At 44.9% G+C, this 24106-nt stretch overlaps 1 protein-coding gene across 4 annotated transcripts in view; it reads right to left on the bottom strand.

Moving 5' to 3' along the window:
- Window positions 1-24106, bottom strand: part of ACTR3B (actin related protein 3B) — a 73874-nt gene that overhangs the window by 20420 nt on the left and 29348 nt on the right. For 3 of the 4 annotated variants that reach the window (XM_040260531.1, XM_040260529.1, XM_040260530.1), the window contains 4 exons: window positions 16681-16805; window positions 15877-15987; window positions 4090-4185; window positions 3077-3184 (listed from right to left, as the gene is read on the bottom strand). In XM_040260531.1, the coding sequence (XP_040116465.1) occupies window positions 3077-3184; window positions 4090-4185; window positions 15877-15948 (276 nt within the window). In that variant the 5' untranslated portion in view covers window positions 15949-15987; window positions 16681-16805. Of the gene's footprint in view, window positions 1-3076; window positions 3185-4089; window positions 4186-5139; window positions 5199-15876; window positions 15988-16680; window positions 16806-24106 lie in introns of those variants that run through there. The other variant, XM_040260532.1, reaches the window with a different exon arrangement.

The following is a 24106-nucleotide window of genomic DNA, read 5'->3' as shown; positions in this document are numbered from 1 at the left end:
AGCGATCTGGTTAGCAGGCAGGACGCAGATTCCAACAACCTGGACTCAGTCCGGTTCACAGGCGTGGGCTGCGGGACCGTGGATGCTGGTAACACGTTTCAGCCTCGGCGCCCTCATCCATAATGTGGGGCAAATGGGGTGGATGTTGGTGATACAGCCTTCATGGGTAAGTCCAGCACCCAGCCTGTCCCGGGCAGGTAGTAAGCGCCCAATAAGCAGTCCCCTCCACCGCAGAGTGAGCGGCACTGCTCAGGGATGAGGACTGGTTAGCCCACCTGAGCGCTCCGCATGGGGGACCACGCTGGGAGGGACTGGGCTGTCCTCCGGCAGTGCCAGCAAGGAGCTGCAGCCCGGCGCCCCCGCCCACTGTCCTGCGGGGCACAGCTGCCACAGAAGCCAGGCTAGGCGCCTCCAGCTCACTCCATGGAGCTGACGGTCAGCGAGGAGCCCGACCCCAGCTTCCTCGAGTGAAGAAGCGACCCTCAGAGTCTCCCGTGAAGCCCTGTCTCCTGGGCCACGAGCCCCTGGGACAGAGCAGACAGAGGCGGCTCCATGTTACGGCGTGTCAGTCCTAACAACTGTAAGCACAGACACCATCACAAATTAAGTTGCAGGAACAAGTCCCTGAGTTCCTCTTGGGGTTTCTTCTGACGTAACTCCATCTAGCAGAGAAGCTGTGGCCTTTCCAAAGAGTCCAAGCCATTTATTAAATATTTTAAGATCAAGAGAAAAGATATAAACAAATTACTAAAGTAATAAAGATCAACATAAACACTCTGACACAAACCACTCACAATTTTTATATTCTATGCCTTGTGTTAGTTACTCAGTCTCTGTAGCCCACCAGGCTCCTCTGTGCATGGAATTCCCCAGATAAGAGCACTGGAGTGGGTCGCTGTTCCCTTCTCCAGCAGATCTTCCTGACCCAGGGATCAAACCCAGGTCTCCCGCACTGCAGGCAGGTTCTTTACCATCTATGCTTTATATATGACATTTTCTAAAATGAATTCAACCAAAGTTCAATCAGCTTCATCACAGCATTAAATATATTAAAACGCCCCACAAAACCAACAACAGGAAAATAAATGAGTGATGCTATACCCAGAGGATGGGCTATTATGTAGTGACTATTTTTTCCACAGAATATTTAACCATACATTTTTAGGGATAAACCAATATGCAAAATATAAATTTAGGATTACACTGCACAATCAGAATACAAAATCAGACACAAAATATTCTTATTCTGCTTAATATACATGCACGTGTGTTTAGAAGCTTAGAAAGATGTAACCAAAAGCATAATGCAGTCCTCTTGGTGGGTATTACAGGTCTTTTTTTCCCTTCTCTATTTCTCCAGATTTTGTTCAACAAATGTAATTTTTATAATCAGGAAAATAATGGAAATATAAAACAGATAAAAAGCTGAACAACAGCTTTCTCTGTGGGCCTGAACACCATGTAGAAGTTTTCTTTTCTTCTCCTCAACCAGATGCCAGAGGGAGGCAAAGAGCAAGGTGCCGTCCAGACCCAGGTCTGCCCTGTCTCTGAGGGCATGACCTCAGCACGGAAGCCAGCCCTCAGTGGTAACCTCGAGGGTCTCCAACGCCAGTCATGGCCATCAAGAGCAGGGAGGGCTCAGGGCCCAGCTCTGCCTCATCTCTCCTCATCCCCCACCTCCGGGGCTGGGGCACGCTGGCAGGGGGGCAGGCAGGAGGAATGTGGCTGTATCCTCCTGACTGTGGACGCAGGAATCTTCCCCTGCAGTGAACGCTGGCCTTCCAGGAATTAAAGCTTTAGCATATTAGTATATCACTTCTCAAATGCCTGAAATGAAATGGTGACTATTTTTTCAATCAAAGTAAATGAATTACTTTAAAAAAAAAAAAACACCCAGTTTGCACTTTTAAAAGTTACACACACACACGCACCCATATATGCAGAAAACACACGTGCAGTATCCATTGATAACTAGTAACAGGGTTGAATCTGAGTCTGGAGGAGGTAGATGAGGAATCAGAGCGGGTCTAACTGTCCACTGTGCACCCCCTGCAGGCAGCTTCAATTCATCTTTAAAAGAGCAAACCAAATAATTTGCTTCCCTGGTGGCTCAGCTGGTAAAGAATCCGCCTGCAATGCAGGAGACCTGGGCTCAATCCCTGGGTCGGGAAGATCCCCCTTGGAGAAGGGAACAGATACCCGCTCCAGTACTCTGGCCTGGAGAATTCTATGGAATGTATAATCCATGGGGTCACAAACAGTTGGACACGACTGAGTGACTTTCACTTTCAAATAATTAATTTAAATAATCCACTGGACTGAAAGAAAAAACAGATAGTGTTCTCTTAAAGCCTGAATTAAGAAATCACTTCTGTAATACTTTGAAATTTAAAACCAAAAAGTGACATTACAGGGTATTCTGCAGGCCAAAATGAACAATCGTCCCTTGAAAGTGAAAATCAGTCATGTCCAACTCTGTAACTCTATGGACTGTAGCTCCTCTGTCCGTGGGATTCTCCAAGCAAGAATACTGGAGTGCGGTGCAGTTCCATTCTCCAGGGAATCTTTCCAACCCAGGGATAGAACCTCGGTCTCCTGCACTGCAGGCAGATTCTTTACCATCTGAGCCACCAGAGAATCTCCCTTTCTTGGCTCTTAAATAAGAAGCAAGAAGCAATTCCTCTAAAGCAGGAGCTGGGTCAAGCTACCCACCTCTTGTCACACAGCAAAGAGGTCATCCTGAGCTAGTGATACCCAAGCAGACAGCTCAGAACGTGAGCCAGGAAGACCCCCTGGTGATGCACCACGGGATCACGCAGAGCCCAGGAGACCCCAAACCACTGCTGACATTCTGACTGCAGAACCTCCCACTGCAGAGCCCACACTGCCAGCGCCACGGGCACGGGGCACTGTGTTCCTTCTCACATTCCGGGGTGTAAAACTCCTGCTACCTTTGCTGAGTGCAGCCATGTCTTCTCAAGTGGTGTCTAAACTCCAGAAGGGTTTTCCCTTCATCTCTTCCCTCACCTCCAATCGGGTGAGGCCCACAGAGTGAAGCCCTGAAGACGCCGCTTACCACTGGGATGGCGTGGGTGACCCCGTCCCCGCTGTCGATGACGATCCCCGTTAACGTGCGTTCGCCCACCTGGCGCGACGTCCATGAGGCGGCCAGAGCCAGCACTGCCTGCACGGGAGACACAAAGACCGTGAGCCTTCAAGGAGACTCTTCCCAAGGCCTTCACCTGAGGGTTCTCAGGCTCAGCCAAGCCTTCTCCTACTCAGCAAGTCTGAGTAACTCCTCCCTTCCCCATCCTCCATCCTCCCCCCAGAATTCAGATCCCAGTCCCATGGGAGACTAACATGCAAATTCTGTAGGCTTCACCTGAGGAGTCAAGGCTTCCGCAAAATAAAGCAGAGCCTTGCTAAGAAAAGCTGGTGAGAACCACCAGAGGTCGTGGCATGTGCTGTCTCCCAGATTAATTTTCCATGTTAACTCCTCCTCCTCCTTTTTCTTAGAAGTGAAGGACCAGAGTATGCAGAAAATATTTTGGGAGATACTTTTTAAAAATTTATTCCCAAAAATCTCAGTTTCTTTATATAGAATAGCAGATAAACAACAACAACCAAAACCAACAAAAAACCCACATTAAGAACAATTAGCTTCTACAAGCTCATGGAGCCCAAATCCCAAAGGGGGGACCCTTTAGAGACCCTTGTTTTGTTTTTCAACAAATTCTATAGCATCTTTTCCTTTTTATGATCAGAAGTGAAAGAAACCAAAAAAGAACCATTGTCTCAAGCTTGTCACCCACATACCTTAGATGCTAACGTATGTGAAAAGACAAAAGCTGGACAACTCCATAAAAACATAGATCCCAAAACATGTTTGTACAGCATTTGAGTTCAAACCCAAATACTGTGTGTGTGTCTGTATGTGTGTGTTTTAGTATGTTGGGGTGTGTGTGTGTGTGTGTAGGGTACAGAAAAGGAAGAGCACACAGCAGTCTCACAACTGGGGCCTTTAGGATCACCTTCCACTATGAGACAGCCAAGGATATTTAAGAATCATAAAAATCACTCTGCTTTTACCTGAACTGCAATGTAGAGTCCTGGGACATTAAACGATTCAAACATAATTTCTGCGAGATACTCTCGATTTTCTGGTGTATTCAGTGGTGGTTCTGTCTGTAAGAAAACATTCACTATATGTAGCATTCACTCAAATTTCATGTCACTACAACAGAATCGTAAAAACGTTACCCTAAAAGCATGATAACTAGGCTGCTGTACCATTTCCTAATTTCACAGGTAAGGCACACCCAGGGAATGCTCTAAAGAAATCTGTACTTTAAGAAACAGGTCTTACAGCTCCTAATGTCTTAGGAGCTTTGACACAGCAGAGCAAAAACCTCTCTAAACACTTCTGCTCTTACTAGCCACCCCCAAACAAGAACCAGACACAGAAAAGGAAACTCTATCTTCGATAATGCAACACCCACACACCCTGAAGCTGAGGAGACCTGTGGCGAGTTGCCCAGGGCAGTAACCCCACTCCCACCCCCTGAGACAAGAGAGGACGCCAAGAAGGGGAAGGACCGGTGACTCCAGATGGCAGGCCAGCCACGCGGGTCTCCAGAGAAGAGCTGAAGCAGGGCGCCCCCGCGTGGAGCAGACCAGTCTGAGCAGAGAAGAGCTGAGAAGCCTCCCTCCCCGGAGCCCCAGCTGCTTTGAGAGCACAGGCCACAAGGTCAGATGAGGCAGCTTTGCCATCAGCTGCGAGGCAGAAAGACCCACGCAGAAGCAGATTCGCCCAGACCCACTTCACCCGCGCCCGGCCCAAACTCACACGCAGAGCTGTCCAGAAGAACTCCCTTCATTCCAAGATGAGGAAAGAACTCAAAGAAACCAGCCAAAGGCTGTGTAAAAACACCGCAAGAGAAAGGGAGGGAAGACAGAAAACTAGCAGGAAAAACAAACGGCAGACCAAAAACATTTACCCAGAAAAACAGAAAACACGAAGCAGGCGAAAATCATGGTGACAACGTTTCAGAAAACTGAAGCATCTGTTTTAAAGTAGCCACTGTTATCAAAGAGGAGGAAGTAAACAGAATTACAGAAAGAGAAAAAGAATAAATAAACCTGCTTTTTGTCATTCAGCAGTATGTTGTGAACACTTTTCCATGTCAATAAATATGGATATACATCATATATTTAAGCTGCAAAAAAAGAAAAGAAAAAATAAATAAATAAAAATTCTCTGGGCCTTTAGGCAAAATTCCACGTTACCCGTTGTTATAGACTGAGCTGCGTCTCCCAGAATTCCTACGCTGAAGCCCCAACCCTGTGTGAATGCATCTGGAGACAAAGCCTCTAGGGAGGGAAGAGGGGTACATGAGGTCATAGGGGAGCCCTAACTCCACAGGATTAATGTCTTTGCAAGAGAAGGAAGACACACGGGAGAGCTCTCTTTCACACCAGCACAGAGGGAAGGCTGTGGAGGACATGAAGACGTCAGGAAGAAAGGTCTCACCATACACCAGCCCTGATGGCACCCTGACTGCAGACCTGAAGCCTCCAGAACTCTGAGAAAACACTGTGGGATTTTACCACGCTTAGTCTGGAAAAGCAGCCCCTTCATGGATCACAGATCTGTCATGGCGAAGGGGTTTGCATAACTCAATGAAGTGATGAGTCATGCCCTGCAGGGCGATCCAAGATGGATGGGTCATAATGGAGAGTTCTAACAAAACGTGGTTCTTTGGAAGAGAAAATGGCAACCTACTCCACTATTCCTGCCAGAAGAACCTCATGAATAGTATGAAAAGGCAAAAAGATATGACATCAGAAGATGGACCGCCCGCCCCCCCGCCCCAGGTCAAAAGGTATCCAATATGCTACAGGGGAAGAGTGGAGAAATAGCTCCAGATACTCTGGCCACCTGATGAGAAGAGCCAACTCAGTGGGAAAGACCCTGATGCTGGGAAAGCTTGAGGGCAAGAGGAGAAGGGGATGACAGAGGATGAGATGGTTGGATGGCATCACCAACTCTACAGACACGAGTTTAAGCAAACTCCAGGAGATACTGAAGGACAGGGAAGCCTGGCGAGCTGCAGTCCACGGGGTCACAAAGAGTCAGACACGACTTAGCGACTCAACAACAACAAATGTTCAAGCACACTAGAACACCCTTAAAGCACGGAAAGTACAGCCAGTCTCAGCCATCAACACAGACACGTGTGTGCCACTGGGTCACTTACAGGGTCTTCAGGGCAGGAAGGTGAGGCCACACTGCTCACCAATTGTGTTGCAAAAACAAATCTTCCCTGAGAGCTCAGCTGGTAAAGATCTGCCTGCAGTGTGGGAGACCTGGGTTCGACTCCTGGGTTGGCAAGATCCCCTGGGGAAGGGAGTGGTTCCAGTAATCTGGCCTGGAGAGTCCCATGGACTGTATAGTCCACGGGGTCGCAAAGAGTCAGACACAACTGAGCGACTTTCACTTTTCACTTTTAAACATGTAAGAACCTGGGAGAATCTCATTCCTATATTAGGAGATAAGCTTTAGCCAAACAGTAAAAATGCAGAAAGTACAGCCAATGACTCACAGTGAGCAATTAATCCATTTAAGTAGAAATAAAGATTTTTCTTTTCTGAGAATTATAGCTATAGAACAGAATGTAAACACTGTAAATTAAATCAGCAGGACCAGTACTGAGTTGAGAGGTATACATGGAAAGGAGGAAAGAATAAAAAGAAATTGATACCCTTGTATCATGGAATCAAAAAATAATTGTTTTATTGACAGAGTATCACATACCTTAGTATACATAATGTTATAGACGCAAATATTAGACTGTTTAGTGAAAGTGTTAGTCATGCCCAACTCTTCGCAACCCCATGGACTACAGCCAGGCTCCTCCATCTGTGGAATTCTCCAGGCAGGAATAGTGGAGTGGGTAGCCATTCCCTTCTCCAGCGGATCTTCCTGACCCAGGGATCGAACCCCGGTCTCCTGTATTGCAGGCGATCCCTTACCCTCTGAGCCACCAGGGAAGCCCAGTGTTTAGTAACAGTCAGTCCAAAGCAGGTGACAGAGGAAAGAGAAGGCAAGAAAAATGCAGAAATGTAACAACGTAGTCCCTAAGCACAGGAAGAAGTAGTCACCCCTACAAATACACGTAAATATGCAAAAGTATAGCTACGCTAATTTTTTTTTTAAATACCGAGTCTTGGGACAAAAAACGGGAAATACCAGAAAAATCCAAATCTGGATTGTGGCTGAGTTAGCAGCATCACATCAATTTTGATTTTCTAGTTTTGATAATTACACTGTGGTTATGAAAGATGTTAACAGAGGGAGCTGGAGGAAGAGTATATGGAAGTAATCTGTAAAGATTTTTTTTAAAACTTTCTGAAGTCTAACATTCTTTCAATATATTTTAAACTGTACAAATAAAAGTAACTAAAACCATTTTTTTTAAGTACTGAATTCTCAGGAAGAACTCACCCAATAGAAATCAAAGAGAAAAATCAAACCTGAGTTTTCAAACACGAACACACAAACAAAACACATCAAAACCAGACACCACAGCAGGCAGAAAAACAGTTGAGCCGAGCCACACCAGCCCAGCCAAGAGGAGAGCTCTGTGGTCCACGCCCCGCCTTCGATTTTCCTAAGTTTGGAAAGTGACTTCCTCTCTCTATGCACAATTAGCGCTGACCTCACAGGAGCACCTGGCATGTGGTGAGTTATTGTTACCAAGAGCATCAGCAAGGAGCAGGGAGAAACACGTCTAAGAACGACACAGTCTCTCGGCTGAGACCACGAAACAAAATCACATTACCCTGTCCAGGCCAAAAACAAGAAGTGCCTCAGAGAGGCGCTGTTCCTAAGATCAGCAAAAGCCTAAATGCCCGTCACCGGGAACTGACGCACCAAAGACACCACGTCCATAAACACAGCCTTCCGCAGCAACTGAAAAGGGTGGGCTCCATGGGTGCTGATACGGAGCACTCTCTCGAATAAGCTGTTAAATGAACACTCCTAAATGTTCTTCTGTGTCAACAACTTCAAAAAATAAAAGAAGGTGTGCGGGGAGAGGGTTAGGAGCTGCTTGAAGGGCAGAGTGCCAGATCGTGAGATGGGGACGTTCCAGAGACCTGTCACAGCACAGGGTGAACACAGGCAAACCGCTGGACTAAACACTAACATACGCTTAAAGGGGTACATTTCACACAATGCTTTTCATCACCATTGAGTCTAAAATAAAATTTAAAGCCCGAGATGTACAGCAGTGTGTGTATCTCGCTGCTGCTGCTAAGTCGCTTCAGTCGTGTCTGACTCTGTGCGACCCCATAGACGGCAGCCCACCAGGCTCCCCGTCCCTGGGATTCTCCAGGCAAGAACACTGGAGTGGGTTGCCATTTCCTTCTCCAATGCATAAAAGTGAAAAGTGAAAGTGAAGTCACTGAGTCGTGTCCGACTCTTTGTGACCCCATGGACTGCAGCCCACCAGGCTCCTCCGTCCATGGGAGTTTCCAGGCAAGAGTACTGGAGTGGGGTGCCATTGCCTTCTCCGGTGTATCTCGTTACCACGGTACAAACAAGCCCATGTGCAGTCCCCATGCCTGCACCCTAAGCTCTCTGGTTAAGACCCAGGAAAGGCGGGGTCCTCTCAGGAACGTGTCCTCTCAGGACACAAACCTAGGAGGCAGCGCAGAGCCGAGAGGAGACCCCCACAGACTGGAAGTCCTCTGCTCCTTCTAACTCCATGCTGTGTGCTGTCTCTTCAAACAAGTCAGTCTGGCTGTCGATGGGGGGCTTTAGTTCAGACTCCTGTCTAGCAACCAAGGCAAAGCTCAAACACAGTGCCCCAAGCAAGTTTTAATCACTGTAATTAGAATCAATATATTCCCCGGATGGGAGAGAGAACACAATCTTAAGGAAGAAATAATAGAGTCATCAAAAGCAGACTGTAAATAAGGGATCTAAAAGTCACCCAGCAACATGTAACTTATTTTAACGTGCCAACCTCAAGGTGTTGAGATTAAACCTGTTACTCCCTTAAAAAAAAAAAAAAAACCCAGCACATAGCACAGTGCTACGACTTCTATTTTAGATTTCTTTCATTTAAAGCACATGAGTAATAGCTGCAGGTTTCAACAGTACTGGCTACCAAATACCTCCTTAAAGGACTTCCTATCAACTTGAAAAACAAAGGCTTTTGGTGGGGTTAAATAACTGGGCAAATACATGCAAATGATGAGTGGGGGAGGGGCAGGGCACAGAGCAGGGGCTGGGTAAATGTCAGCTCTACTATCAATAACCTAACTCACATCAGAAGAAATTATATATATTAACTACAGAGATCTACAAAATCTTTTCTCACCTTGAAGAGGAACGCAAGCACCTTAATAAGTACACTTTATAAACAAAGCATCTAAACTAAGCAGAGGGGGGGGAAAGGATCAGGAGAAGATGAAAACAGCATGAAAAGTGTGCATGCTAACAGGGAGTGTTTCTCGTCTCCAGGCCAAGAGCTGCCTGTTTGGTGTGAAGCAAAAACTGAGCCTATGGAAGACGTTCCCAGCAAGAAAACAGATGAAGCCAGGCTCCTGGATTCTTCCTGGATTTGAGTTCAGTGTCAACTGGTGCTCCAAATAAATCCCAGATGGATGAAAATCACGTGTCAACATCAAAGGACAATAGGCTTACTACATAAAAATTCACAGGTATAGAAGTTCAAAACATAATGTGCAAAGGGGGGGGGGTGGAAATGACGAAAACAAGTATGTGCTCCGGACAAAAGGTTGCTACCTATTATACGTTAGAGTTCACAGTATAAACAAAATGTGGTACATACAAACAATAAGAACATTTATCAGCCCTAAAAAGGACGGAAATTCTGCTATGCCACAATGTGGCTGAAGCCTGAAGACATTATACTAAGTGAAGCAAGCCAGTCACGAAAGGGCAAATACTGTTCAAGTCGGCTTATATGAGGGCCTGGAACAGCTGCAGGCACAGAGACACAAAGGCGGGGGAGCAGGGGGCGGGGCGGGGGGGAGTTGTTCTTTCACAGGGTCAGAGGGCCAGTCTGGAAGATGAACCAGTCCTGGAGATGGATGGTGGTAAGAGCTGCACAACAATGTGAATGTATTCCATTCACCAAACCGGACGATCAAAAATGGTTAAAGTGGTAAATTTTACAGTATGTACATTTTACCACAAAAGAAATTTGTGTTGTTCAGTCTATCAGTCACATCCGAATCTTTGTGACTCCATGAACTGCAGCAAGTCAGGCTTCCCTGTCCCTCACCATCTCCTGGAATTTGCTCAAACTCATGTCCACCGAGTCAGTGATGCCATCAACCATCTCATACTCTGTCATCCCCTTCTCTTGCCTTCGAGCTTTCCCAGCATCAGTCTTTTCCAATGAGTTGCATCAGGAGGCCAAAGTATTAGAGCTTCAGCTTCAGCATCAGTCCTTCCAATGAATAATCAGGGTTGATTTCTTTTAGGATGGACTGGTTGGATCTCCTTGCATTTCAAGGGACTCTCAAGAGTCTTCTCCAACACTACAGTTCAGAAGCACCAATTCTTCAGTGTTCGGCCATCTTTATGCTCCTCCCCTCACATGTGTACATGACTACTGGAAAAACCAGAGCTTAGATGGACCTTTGTCAGCAAAATATGCTCTCTAGGTTTGTCACAGCTTTTCTTTCAAGGAGCAAGCGTCCTTTAATTTCATGGCAGCAGTCACTGTCCACGGCGATTGCGGAACCCAAGAAATAAAACCTGTTACTGTTTCCACTTTTTCCATTTATTCGTCACAAATAGGACCAGATGCCAAAATCTTTCTTCCCTGGTGGTTCAGACAGTAAAGAATCGCCTGCAGTGCAGGGGACCCGGGTTCAATCCCTGGGTTGGGCAGACCCCCGGAGAAGCGAATGGCTACCCACTCCGGTACTCTCTTGCCTGGAGAATCGCATGGATGGAAGAGCCTGGTGGGCTGGTACATGGGGTCACAAAGAGTTGGATGCAACTGAGTGACTAACACATTAAAAAAAACTTCTAGGTTAAAAAAAATTCATAGAAATCACAGCTGTAGGAAAAGCAATAGAACACTGATATGTAAACACAGCACAGAACATGAACAGGCAATTCACAAAAGAGGACGGACAACCAACATACGAAAAAGGCTTAAGGCCCAAGTTATTAAAAATGGAGATTAATGTCAAATAATCAAAAATATTAATCCAATTCTGACAAGAGTTCAAACGATGTGGTCTCTTGTACACTGAAGATTTCAGTATGAAATGGTATGCTAAAGATTCAAAGTTATTAATACTTCTGGACCCCCAAATCATATTAATATATAACTTTTATATTTTTAACATAAAAAGTATTCTAAGTATAGAAAAAACTATGCAAAGATTACTTCATATTACTTCTTATAAAACCAAGAAATTGGAAGTGAAAGTAAACATCTAAAAATAGTGGAAGTGCTAAACAGACGGGAAATATTCACTGGATAGAGGATTATATAGCCACTAAAATGAGGATTATGAAAACCTCTCCCCTCATGGGGGGAGAGGGATGGAAAACACAATATTGATGCAAAAACATATAAAAACACAGTGAAAAGATTAAGTGAAGATATGCTAAATATTAAAATGTATGTTAATGGCATAGGGGTGTGAAAAGTCCCCCAGATATCTTCCAAATTTTCTAATTCACATTTACAGTTCTATACTAAAAAATCTTTACAAATGTTGTGAAATCTGGGGTTACAGCTTGTGTGCAAAGTTCCACAGAAATGCCCAGTACAGCTGTCTGATGTATTTATCCAGATGGAGAGACTCACAGAGGCAGGGCAGTGAGCAGAGGGGGAAGCGGCCTGCTGGCTCCCAGCACAGGCGACCTCGCCACAGCCGGCCAGAGTGTGAAGACGTTGAATGGGATCTTGTCTTGCCACTGTCTTCATACCCACAGTCACATCATTACGGCAGGCAATGCGAGTTCCCTACCCAGCACCTAGTCTCCCTTCTGCTTTAATGACAGACCACTGATCAATCATGGGCCCACAGGAAAAGCATTTCCCAGACTTCCTGAAGGACAGGGACGGCTAAGTGAGTAAGTTCTGGCCAACAAGAAGCTAAAAGCTGGTGGATGTGGCTTCTAGGAGAGCTCCTTACAAGGGTGAAGGGAGACTCAAGTAGTAGACTCCCTTCTGCTGCTCTTAACACCTTCCTGGAATGCAGAGGTGATGATTGGAGCTGCAGCAGTCAATCTGTGGTCATAAGGTAAACTTTGAATGGAAGCCATGTGCTACACAGATCTCCAATGACACAAGGAAGCTGCCCTGCTTACTACAAATGTATTTAAGAAAAACAGAACCCTTAACTTGCTTAAACCACTGCACTTTACACTTTAATTACTTGCTACCAAACAATTCACCATCTGGGAAGAATCTACCTTAAAATCTGTATACTTCCATTTAAGGGAATGTTTTCAATATAATTAGGTTCTCCTGGTTCCCAAATTAAATTCAGCATTACTAAGGGCAAATTCTCATGGGTTCTGAGAACCATAATCATAAACCCGTTTTTTCTCAATCCTCCCTTTCCTTTGTTTCCCGCTCATAACTGTTCCTTTAGGACACCAATCTAAATGAAGCTTTCCCAAACCCTTATTTAGTGCGAGATTTAAACTAGAGATATCAAATTCTTATTTTTTTCATACTGAAACATGATTAAAACGTCACATGAACACAAGTTACACACACATTTTTATTCATTAATAATGGTGCCACATCATCTGGCATTAATTGGAAATGAATGAATTAATCAGCACCATAAAGCCAAACCACATTTCCGGATGCATGTGGGCCTAATAGCGCTCCACCCCCAAGACTCTCTGTAACTGCAGTGAAGAAACCTTCCTAGAAGGATAAAGCCTCAAGGCGGGGAGAACAGGAGAGGAGATGACAAGGCGCTGGAAGGCAGAAAGCACGTGGTCAGGAGTGGGACCGCGTGAACCCAGGGCCGTCCACCTCCACTCCGGCCGGTGACCACCACGCTGGACAGAGTGGGTCCACATCACTCTCAAGAGTCAGGAAGGGAACACACAGAGTCACAGGCAACATGAGGGACGCTGGAGAGCGGGTATAGCATCGCTTCTGGGTGCATCTGTGAGGTGTCTCAGGGAGAGATAAGCAGTCAGGATTGAGTAGACAGACAGGCCCTCACCCACGTGGGTGGGCATCACCCGGGCCACTGAGGACCCCGTGGCAGAAACACACGAGCGAAGGGTGGTTCTCTCTGAGCCAGCATGTCCATCTCTCCTGATGCTCCTGGTTCTCGGGCATGCATGCTGCTTGCTCCTCCTTGACTCATATTCAAAAGTCTGCAAATCTCTCCAACGAGACAACTCAATTCCCACTCAAGAGCACCCCAAGGTTCTAACACACGCGATTCTGTGTTGAGCTCTGGGCAAATCAGTGTTGGGAGAAAAGGGCAGGATTCCCATTTGCTATCTGCTCAATCCACATGACCGAGAGGAGGTGAGTCTCTGAAACGTCTTGAAAAACACGAGCCATGATGAATCATTCTCACGCTGTCCAGGCACCTGGTCACCGCAGCCATAAAGAACAGTTTGGGGAATGACTGAGGACCTTTAATTTAACCCCACTGGCTTCTCTTATCCCAAGAAGCCCTCATCTGATGCCAGAGTTTCATAAATGTCTTCAGCTGACTTTCAGACTTGACCATCCCTCTCTCTACACCAGCTTCACCCCCCGGAACTTCCCCATTAACAGGGGACTGCAGGCATGAACCTGAGAGATCCGTGCCTTCTCGTCACCTCCTCGGTCACGCTGTGCAACGAACTCATCTGGAAAGGCCAAAGCACAATACATGGAACACAGTATCTTCTGACCTTTAATCAACTGGATTATTTTTGAGGGTTCAATGTAGGTACTCATTTTCAGCCAATGAACTTTTCCATGTTCGTATGAAACACGCCCCATCTCTTTCAAGAACGTGTTTATCTTGTGCGTGTGTGTGTGCTCAGTCGTGTCCGACTCCTTGGGACCCCATGGACCACAGCCCACCAGGGTCCTCTGTTTATGGCATTTCCCAGGCAAGAATACTGGAGTGGGTTGCCAGGTCACCATTTTCTTCTCCAGGGGATCCTGAATCTGGGATCGACCTCACGTGTCCTGTGTCTCCTCACTGGTGGGCAGGTTCTTTACCACTAGTGCTTCCCAGGCTAATGCAGGCTCAAGCAGAAAAAAATTTCTTGGAGGAAACGTTGCCTGTGGGCTGTGTCCTAGCGGTGTGCACCTGCCCCACAGGCTGAGAGCAGGCATCCCCTGAGTGGAGGGAGAAGAAAGCTCTGGCAGGGAAGCTGGGGCAGACAGAAAGAAGCCGCTGCGCGGCACCTCCCCTGAACTCCTGTCCAGTAGGCAGGTACTTACGTAATGTGCAAGAGAAGGGGAAACAAAATGTGACAGGTGGGAGTCTGTGGTTTGCTCTGGCTGTAAAGATAACGCCACTCAGACACACCGTCAGCCTCCCAGCTCCAACTGTTTTACATAAACCACTGTAGAGGCACCGGAGAGAACACACACGTGGCCAGTAAGACATGGCACTCACCCTCGGTAATTCCTGGTTGTGATGATAGCCAGGAAAAAAACATCAGAGCACCTTCAAGCACTTGCTCTAATAGATATTAAATCTACAGATTCCATCGACCACCGTAATAGTCTTTGTGGTTAACATATTTTAAGCCAGATAATTCTAAAGAACACTCCATATTTAACATTAGAGAGAACTATATAATTGGACCAGGGACCGTTTGACAATGTACTTGCATGGAAAAAATCCAAAGCTAAATTATGTAGGTTTTAATGTGCAACTTATGTTGCGTGTGATTGCTCTCCATAACACAAGTGTTTTCTATGTGCAATTAATTTTAACTTAAAAAGAACATTTCATGGAAGGGAACATGTGATGTTGAGGAGAACAATTGGGAAAGATTCCATAACGAGAGATTTCTTTTCATTTTTCTGTCAAGTTTTACCTTGTTTGAACAAGATTAATTAAGTACCACACTATCAGGGCCCATAATTCAGCTCAATTTTATTTCAGAGTAAGATTTAAATCCTGGCAAAGTAACATCTTGACTCAGTTTCCTCTGCTATAAGAAGCAAAATCAGAGTCATACGCGTACTTCAGGAAGACATCACAGCTGAGTACACAGCTGGCTTCCCACCCAAATCCATTCCTCCCCCATTTTCGGTGCCACTGGAGGCATTTATGTACCTGCCCTCCTGGGCCAGGTGTCTGACATGATCCCCTCAATAGCCCCAGGGAGAATCTTGGTTAACCCACACCTGTGAAGGTCACTGCACTCCCCTTGCAAGGGACCAGGTTTAGGCATGGATGGATGGCGCAAATCTACCAGGAAGGTTTCTGGGAAGGGATTCTTAATTCTTAGGAAGCACTTCTACGTCTGAAAGACAACACACCAAAGGGTGGTATGGGAACTTGGGCCGCCATCCCGGCCGGAGGGGAACCAAAAGGAGAGGCCAAACTACTGCCTTAGGCTGGCCGTCGCCTCCCATCTCTAAGCTGCTGAAATAATCAGCCCTGGAGCGGCCTGAATCTGGCCTTCCCATTTTGTGAGACAATAAGCCCCTTTTGGTTCTAGACATTTTTGCTGAGCCTTCTGTCATTTACCCAAAAAGTACCCTGATTCATACAAACAGTTTCAGCAGGAATTTAAAGCTCCCCAGGGAAGAATAAAACTTGGACTTAAAATCCAAGCTACTTGGAATTTACAGGGATATATTCTTCTTAGTTCCAGTCACTCACCATTAAAAAATAATGATCCTCAGGTTCAGCTCGAAGATATTTAAAAATCACTTGTTCCATGAACCTTTCCATCAGATCCCAGTCTTCAATTATTCCATGTCTTATTGGCCACTAAAGCAAGAGAAACCAAACCACATTCATATCAGTAAGAGTAACAGTTTAACAACTGCACTGGCCCAGGAGAGATGGAAGAGACCCAGTTATTAGAGAAAACAGGACCTTTGCAAGGAGAGAATGTTAACTTACATAAAGAAGTAACAGGCATTTTACCAGAAAGACTGTATTAGATCATTGCTTATATTCTACTCCAGCCATTTCTAAGCACAGAGAGTCGTCTGAGCCATGGGACAGGTAACAGATGGGGAAGTACAGCTAGCCTGCCCCACCATTTCATCTGTGGAGTTTGTACGGTTTCTTTTTTAGAATAAATGTCTAGTTAAATGATTTTAGTGCTTCTTTTTCAACTGATCAATCTACAACTTTCCACCTCTGGCCGGGTATTTAGTCCACCTGCAATATCCCACAGGGGCAGACCTTGGCTTCCTACGTGGTCCAGCATCCCGGGTCAGTTCTGCATCCTGGGGCTGTGTGAGTTCACCTGCTCTCCCACATCAAAAACATCCGAGTCAAACCAACAACAAAAACCTGTTTTCCAACAGAAGAGTAAAACGCACTCCGCAGCTCACGGGCACCGTCCCCACACAGAGCAGCCCTCTGTATCGCCTGTCCCACTGCCCCTTCCTGGCTGTGCTCTTACAGGGGGGTTTACCCTGGCGGCGTCTGTGCACTCACAGCGGGGTTTACCTTGGTGGCATACGTGGGTTTATCTATGGCTTCGTCGCCTATGAAGAAGTCCAGGTCGTCAACGCCCCTCAGTACCCTCCTCTGGGCTTGGTCGACCACCTTCGCCGACTCTCTGATGGCGATACCTGAGGGAAGAGAGCACAAAGCGTCCATCACCACACACGCTCATTTCAAACCATCAAGAAAGGATGACATAGTCCCTATGCATGTACAAGCAAAATTTCAACGTTAGGGTTCTATTTGGAGTCAAGCGTGCTCATAGAGGAGTACATAAAGTAATATAGAAACAAGCTGTTAGGTCCCAGTATTATTTTCAGCAAGGCACAAAGGAACTTAGCTAGTTTACTTTCAAAGCTGACAAAAGCTGTATTACTAAATTTCTTAGTTTCATCTGAAAAAAAATCCCTCAAGATAGTAAATGAAATACCCATGGAGTTATCAAATAGGTGCCAAAATTTAAAATATAGAAAGAGACAAAATTTTAAATATTTTAAGGAGTAAACTGAAAAATGACTATATGCTCTCAAGTCATATTCATAAAGCTCTATCTCAGATTTAAAATACATTTTTAGTATTGTTACAAAAAAACCTGACTTCTCATTAAAAGAAAAACCAACAGTTTGCTAATATCTAACAAAAGAAAAGTACAATAATCAGACAACTGTATTATGTAAAAATATTAATGACTTTTTGGAAAAATTTTAATAAGAGCTTAACCTTGATATTTAGAAATATACTTAATAGTAAATAATCATATAAAACTTAACTCCAAAATTTAACATCTAATGTGGAAAGCCTTATAAAGATTCAATTTTCCATTTCAATTCCTGGCCCCTGGTTACATTCTCAATTCCTATAAACTCCTCATCAACTTTATTCCAAAACAAATTAGTAAACACATACAGTACTTTTTAAAGGTAGACTATCTGAAATCCCCAATTTATTTACAAATGAAGAACAGCAACAAAGCTATGGGAGTGAATTTTAATCCTTTTCCTCAGAAAGGCATCTTCAAGTAACAGCCTCAAAAGCAGAAAAAAAGAGGACAGAAGTCACTGTGCCCGTCTCCTTTTCTCACTCCAACCTACTGCCACATTGAGCCTCGAAGTTTCCAAGTTATGAAGGGTGGCACACATCTGAAGGACCAGAATTTCCTGCAGGACACGCTGGGGACTGAGCTAGAGAAGGCATTCAGGTGAGAAGCAGTGAGCCTGTCGGGGCCCCGAGGCTGAGAAAGGGGCCAGAAGAGTCCGGAGGGCCAATGCTCATGAAGGCGCCTGCAGAAACAAGCACAGCCCACCTGTGAACACCATGCACCACCACACAGCACACGGACACGCCGTCATCCAGGCACCCGCAGCATCTCAGAGGGCCCCGCGAGCGCCCTGCTGGAGACCTCAGAGCTCCTGACCGGGTGGCGCTGCCAGCGACAAACTTAACCAGGCCTGAACCTAGAATCCCACCACCAAGTCAGCATCAGAGACTGCAGACACACAAAGGCACAAAGACTCTCCAATCATGACACCATGGGCAATCTATCTAACGGAAGGAAAACCACCACCTTAAAGAAAAACATGCTAAATTTAGTGACAATGAAGCCACCGCACTCAAAAATTTACACAACATAGTACGTCTTATCCCTCCCCAAAGCTACTGGCAAGTACTCTGACCCCAAATTACAAAGGACCAATGTTTTAGTGGCCCTTTGCAACAACACAAAACCATAAAGTGTGCTTCTAACTGTGATACAGAAGTAACCGAAATCATGAAAGAGAGGAAAGGTGGGTACACAGAGCTTATGTTCAAAATCTTTTGTTCATCCCTATGCTAAGCAAGATGGTCCAAACAGTCCTTGTGAACATGATGGAGAAAAGCGTCTGGAAGAGTGGCTATCAGTGAGAACCTCTGCGTGTTCTTGGAGTATATATACGTGACTCATCGCAGAACACAGATCTAAGTAACCCACAGCTTTCTCCAGCACACCAAAGCTCACTACAGGACCCTGACTCGGGTGTAAACAGAGAGACAAGAAGTGTGCAGCAAACACTGAGATGTAGGACAATAAATGTAACAGATAACAGGGTCAACACCTAGACCTTCCAGCTGGTTATGTGCATGTGGCATCTCCATGCGACGAAATACCATGAGGTTGTGAAGAAGAGCCAAACGGTCCTCCATGTGTTAATCCACAAGGTTCACTAAGGTGGAGGGTCATGAGAAAAAAAAGAAAAAGTAAGGTCCAAAATGGTGTCTGTGGAATGCCACCACTTGGGTACAAACATGTCTTTGAATATTAATATTTGCTGGTACACGTAGGGTTAACTTGGGAAGGAAGCACAAGAAACCAGAATCATTAGCTGCCCATCTAAGAGGGCACTGGGCAGAAGACAGTGAATTTTCACTGGACATTTTTATACCATTTAACGTGTATGTCACCTGACTGTACTGCCTATCCAGTTCAGTTCAGTTCAGTCGCTCAGTCCTGTCTGACTCTTTGTGACCCCGTGGACTGCAGCACGCCAGGCTTCCCTGTCCATCACCAACTCCCGGAGCTTGCTCAAACTCATGTCCATCAAGTCGGTGATGCTATCCAACCATCTCATCCTCTGTCGTCCCCTTTTCTTCCCGCCCTCAATCTTTCCCAGCATTGGGGTCTCTTCAGGGGAGTCAGTTCTTCGCATCACGTGGCCAAAGTATTGGAGTTTCAGCTTCAGCATCAGTCCTTCCAATGAATATTCAGGACTGATTTCCTTTAGGATTCACTGGTTTGATCTCCTTGCAGTCCAAGGGACTCTCAAGACTGTTCTTCAACACCACAGTTCAAAAGCATCCAAAATTCATTAAACTTGGAGTTCTGCTTCTGGAAAGATGGAATAAACATACTTTTCCCTACTCCTCTCTCTAAGCACTGCTGGAATGACTGGACTTTATGTTTGAAAGAAACATAAAAATGCTGAGGGGTGAAGCGGCAGACTGCCTGGGGACCCCAAGACCCGAGGACCAAGACAGGGGTGACTTCCTGGGTCTCCTTTGTCGCACAGACACACTGGCTGCCAGGGAAGCCAACGACCCAGAGACACCAATGGAAGCAAACAGAACTGGTCCCCAAAAGCCTGCTACCTCAAGCCCAAGAAGATGAAAGGGGCCTTGGCAACATACCACTCCCTGACTCCAGTCAAACACAACAGAAAAACAAACCCCCACATACAGTGTAGACACCACACGGGAGGCAGGACTCAGCCCACCCCTCCGGCTCACACTGGGGTTCCATCAGAGAAGGCCCAGTGGAAGTCAACACTGCCATCCCCCACCCTCCCAGGGCATGGTACCTGCAGAGGCCTGGGGTGGGGGGAATGCCAAACTCCTGCCCTCATTCAGCAGTAGCATGCAACCCCTCCCCAAATGATTGTCAACAAAGGCCAAGAGGAAAACCTGAACTTGAGCCCCAAACTAGCATTAACAAGGGGTATCCCCCTTTTCCTGCTTGAAGCACCACCAGAAATGACTTGCTAAAAGCTAAGAGTTAAGTAAGATTTAGAATCTCATAATAACCAAAATGTCCAGGTTTAAAAAAAGAAAAAAATTTCTCACCATAGCAGGAACCAGGAATATCTCAAGTGAAAAAAGAAAAGATGACCCATAACGCCAACACTGAGATGACACACATAATAGAATCAGCAAACAAGACTTTAGGGGCCACCACGGAACGTTCCAGGGAGCAACTACAGACACACCTGAAACAAGTGGAAGAGAAGAAGCTCACGGCACAGACAGAAGATGTAAAGACAGAACCAGACAGAAATTTTAGAGCCAAAAAACACAATACCTGAAATAAAACCTCAGTACTGGCCCAGAAGAAGAAAAGGACGGGGAACAGATCGATGAACTGGAAGGCGTAATGACAGAAATGGCTCAATCTGAACAACGGAGAGAAAACACACTGAAAAACAAATGAACGGGGCCTTCGGGACATGTGGGCTGGACACAGGCAGATGCAACATTCATATACCCCGAGTTCCAGACAGCAGCAGAGAGGGAGGAGGGCTGAAAAAGTATCCAGAGAAATGATCATTAAAAATTTGTCAAATCTGACCAAAAAAAAAAAAAAAGGAGCCGAAAGAAACCTATAGATTCAAGGCTGAGTAAACTCCAAAGAGGAGAAATCCACACCAAGAAAACATTATAGTCAAACATCTAAAAACTAAGGACCAAACAGAAAACTCTGAAGACCTCCAGCAAATCTGCCATCAGAAATCAGGGAGCTCAAAAGGAAACTGCATATTTCCAACCGCTGAGAGAAATGTCTGCTAAGAATTCTACATTCAGCAAAAATCTCCTTCAAAGATGAAGAACAAATCAAGACATTCTCAGATGAACAGAAACTAACAGAATCTGTCACTAACATATCTACTCTAAAAGAATGGCTAAAGAAAGATCTACACAGAGGAGAAATGATAAAAGAAAGAATTCTGGGACATCAAGAAGGCAGGAAAAATGAAGAGAGCGAAAATACGGGCAATTACGATTCTTTCCTTCTCCTCTTTTGTTTGCTAGACAATGTTAGGCAGTTGCAGCAAAAACTGTTAACGCTGATGTGTTTCTCAATGTAAAATCTTAATAGAACAGAAAGTAGGGAGGGTAAAGAGACCTATCTTTATAGCAGATAAGGTTTCTACATGTCACTAAAGCTGGTAAATGTCAACACAATCAGACTAAGAAAAGCCGTGTATACGTAAGAGCTAGGTGCTGGCTTCGTCGCTAAGTCGCATCTAACTCTTGCGATTCCGTGGACTGCAGCCTATCAGGCTCCTCTGTCCATGGGATTCTCCAGGCAAGAGTACTGGAGTGGGGTGCCATTTCCTCCTCCAGGGGATTTTCCCAACCCAGAGAGCAAACTTGGGTCTCCTGCATTGCAGGCAGATGATTTACCAACTGAGCTATGAGGGAAGCCCATATAAGAGGTAGAGCAACCACTTAAAAACACACACACACACAGAGAAGCACTCAAAAACACCCCAGATAAGTCAGAATGAAATTCTAAAACACACTCAAAGTAATCCACACAAAGTTAGGTAAAACGAAACAAAGAAATGAAGAACAGAAAGAACAGAACAGGAAAAGCACTCATCAGTAACCACAGTACATGTAAGTGGTTCTTTTTTTTTTCTTTCTTTCTTTTTTTTGGTCGCACTGCACAGCTTGTGGGATCCTAGTTCCCTGACCAGAGATCAAACCCAGGCCCTTGGCGGTGAGAGCATGGAGTCCTAACCACTGGACCTCCAGGGAATTCATATAAATGTAAGGTGTTTAAACACACCAGCTAAAAGACAGTTACCAGTCCAGGGGATTAAAAAAAAAAAAAGACCGGAGCTCTCTGCTGCCTACAGCTCTTTTCAACCATAATAATACACAGGTACACCTGGTTTCAGAGAGGGCAATGGCACCCCACTCCAGTACTCTTGCCTGGAGAATCCCACGGACGAAGGAGCCTGGTGGGCTGCCGTCCATGGGGTCGCACAGAGTCGGACACGACTGGAGCGGCTCAGCAGCAGCAGCAGCAGCAGCACCTGGTTTCACTGCACTTTGCTTTGTTTCGTTTTCCACCAGTTGAAGGGTTGGGGCAACCCTGAGTCCAGCGAGTCCACCAGCGCCACCCTTCCAACCACACTTCCTCACTTCATGTCTCTATGTCACATTTTGGCAATTCTCCCAGCATTTTCAAACTTTGCTACAGCAGTTAACAGACAACAGTAATTTTAAAAAATAAAAATAGTCAGTGTATTTCCCAAAAGAATGTCATATATTTTACTAAACCTTCAAAGAATAATTCCTAACTTACATAAACTGTTCTGAAGGACAGAAAAGAAAGCTAACAAACTCATTTTATAAAGCCAGTATAATTTTGATACACAAACTAGACAAAACTAGTACAAAAAAGGAGAATTATAGCCTAATCTCACTTTGAAACACTGATACAAAAATCCCAAATAAATATTTGCAGATACAATTCATGTACTTGATATCTCATAACCATGTAGGCTTTATTTCAAGAATGATAAAATACTGTTCAACATTTTAAAGTATATCAATGTAATACATCATATTAGAAGTTTAAATGTCAAAACCACATAATCGTCTCAACAGATACACAAAAAGCCTTAAGGTCAACATCCATTCATAATTTTTTCTTTAATTTTAAAAACCTCTTTAGTAAACCAGGAATACAAGAACACCGTATTAACCTGAAAAGGCATTTCCACAAAAGCCTGCAGCAATCGCTCATGAAACACCAAAACCATTCTTTTTAAATTCAAAAAGACAAAAGTACCTGCCATCCCCAGTTCTAGTCACTGACAGGAGTTCAAGCCAGTGGAGCCAGACCAAGGGAAAAAAAAAAAAATGAAGTACTCGGATTGGAAGAGACAAAATAACCATTATTTGCAGTTAATACAATAGCTTACATAGAAAACTTAAAAAGAACCTGCAGGCAATCAGAACAAATAAGACAGGACAGCAAGACTGTCGGATTAAAAAAACGACTGGAAAGATCCAGCAGCACTCCTACTATGCTGGCAATGATTAGAAATTTTAATTTCAAAAAACATTCACAGTGAAAACATAAAGAAAGGTACCTAAAAATAAATGCAGCAAAAGCTACATATGGGCTTTTTAATGAATACTAAAAAGCACAGGAGACAGAGATAAATAATAAGACACATATACCATATTCATGGACAGGAAAATTCAATGCACTGAGATACCAAGTTTTCCTCCAAATTAATCTACAAACTTAATGTGTCTCTAATCAAAATCCCATCATAATTTTTCATGGACTTAAACTGATTCTAAAATATATTGATAAAGTGAAAGTCGCTCCGTCGTGTCCGACTGACTCCTTGCGACCCCTTGGACTACACAGTCCATGGGATTCTCCAGGCCAGAATACTGGAGCGGGTAGCCTTTCCCTTCTCCAGGGGATCTTCCCAAACCAGAAACTGAACCCAGGTCTCCTGCATTGCAGGTAGATTCTTTACCAGCTGAGCCACCAGGGAAGCCAGATAAAGAGTAAGGGTCTAAGAACAGCCGAGGGTATTTACGAAAGAAAAAGGAGGAACCAGACCTACCAGATATAAAGAGACAGGCCAAAGTAACAGTATTTACAACAATTTATAAATGAATTTGGACCAGAGATAAACAAATGCACGAACGAAACAAAAGAATACCAGAAGTGTTCCCCACCATACAAGGTGCCTCAATACGACTGAAGGGGCACCCTGCAACAAGTGGCAGTGGGACAACTGGCCGTCCATTTGGAAAACCACCCCTCTCTCCCACACCGCATTCTTTTAGAAACCTAAGATTCCCTCAGAAGAAAACACACAAAATCTTTACGACATTGGAGCCCAAATGCATTTTTAATAGAAAC

The sequence above is a fragment of the Oryx dammah genome, unplaced genomic scaffold (genome assembly GCF_014754425.2).
Source record: "Oryx dammah isolate SB20612 unplaced genomic scaffold, SCBI_Odam_1.1 HiC_scaffold_18, whole genome shotgun sequence".
Classification (NCBI taxonomy): domain Eukaryota; kingdom Metazoa; phylum Chordata; class Mammalia; order Artiodactyla; family Bovidae; genus Oryx; species Oryx dammah.
This window is presented reverse-complemented; position numbering and strand designations above follow the sequence as displayed.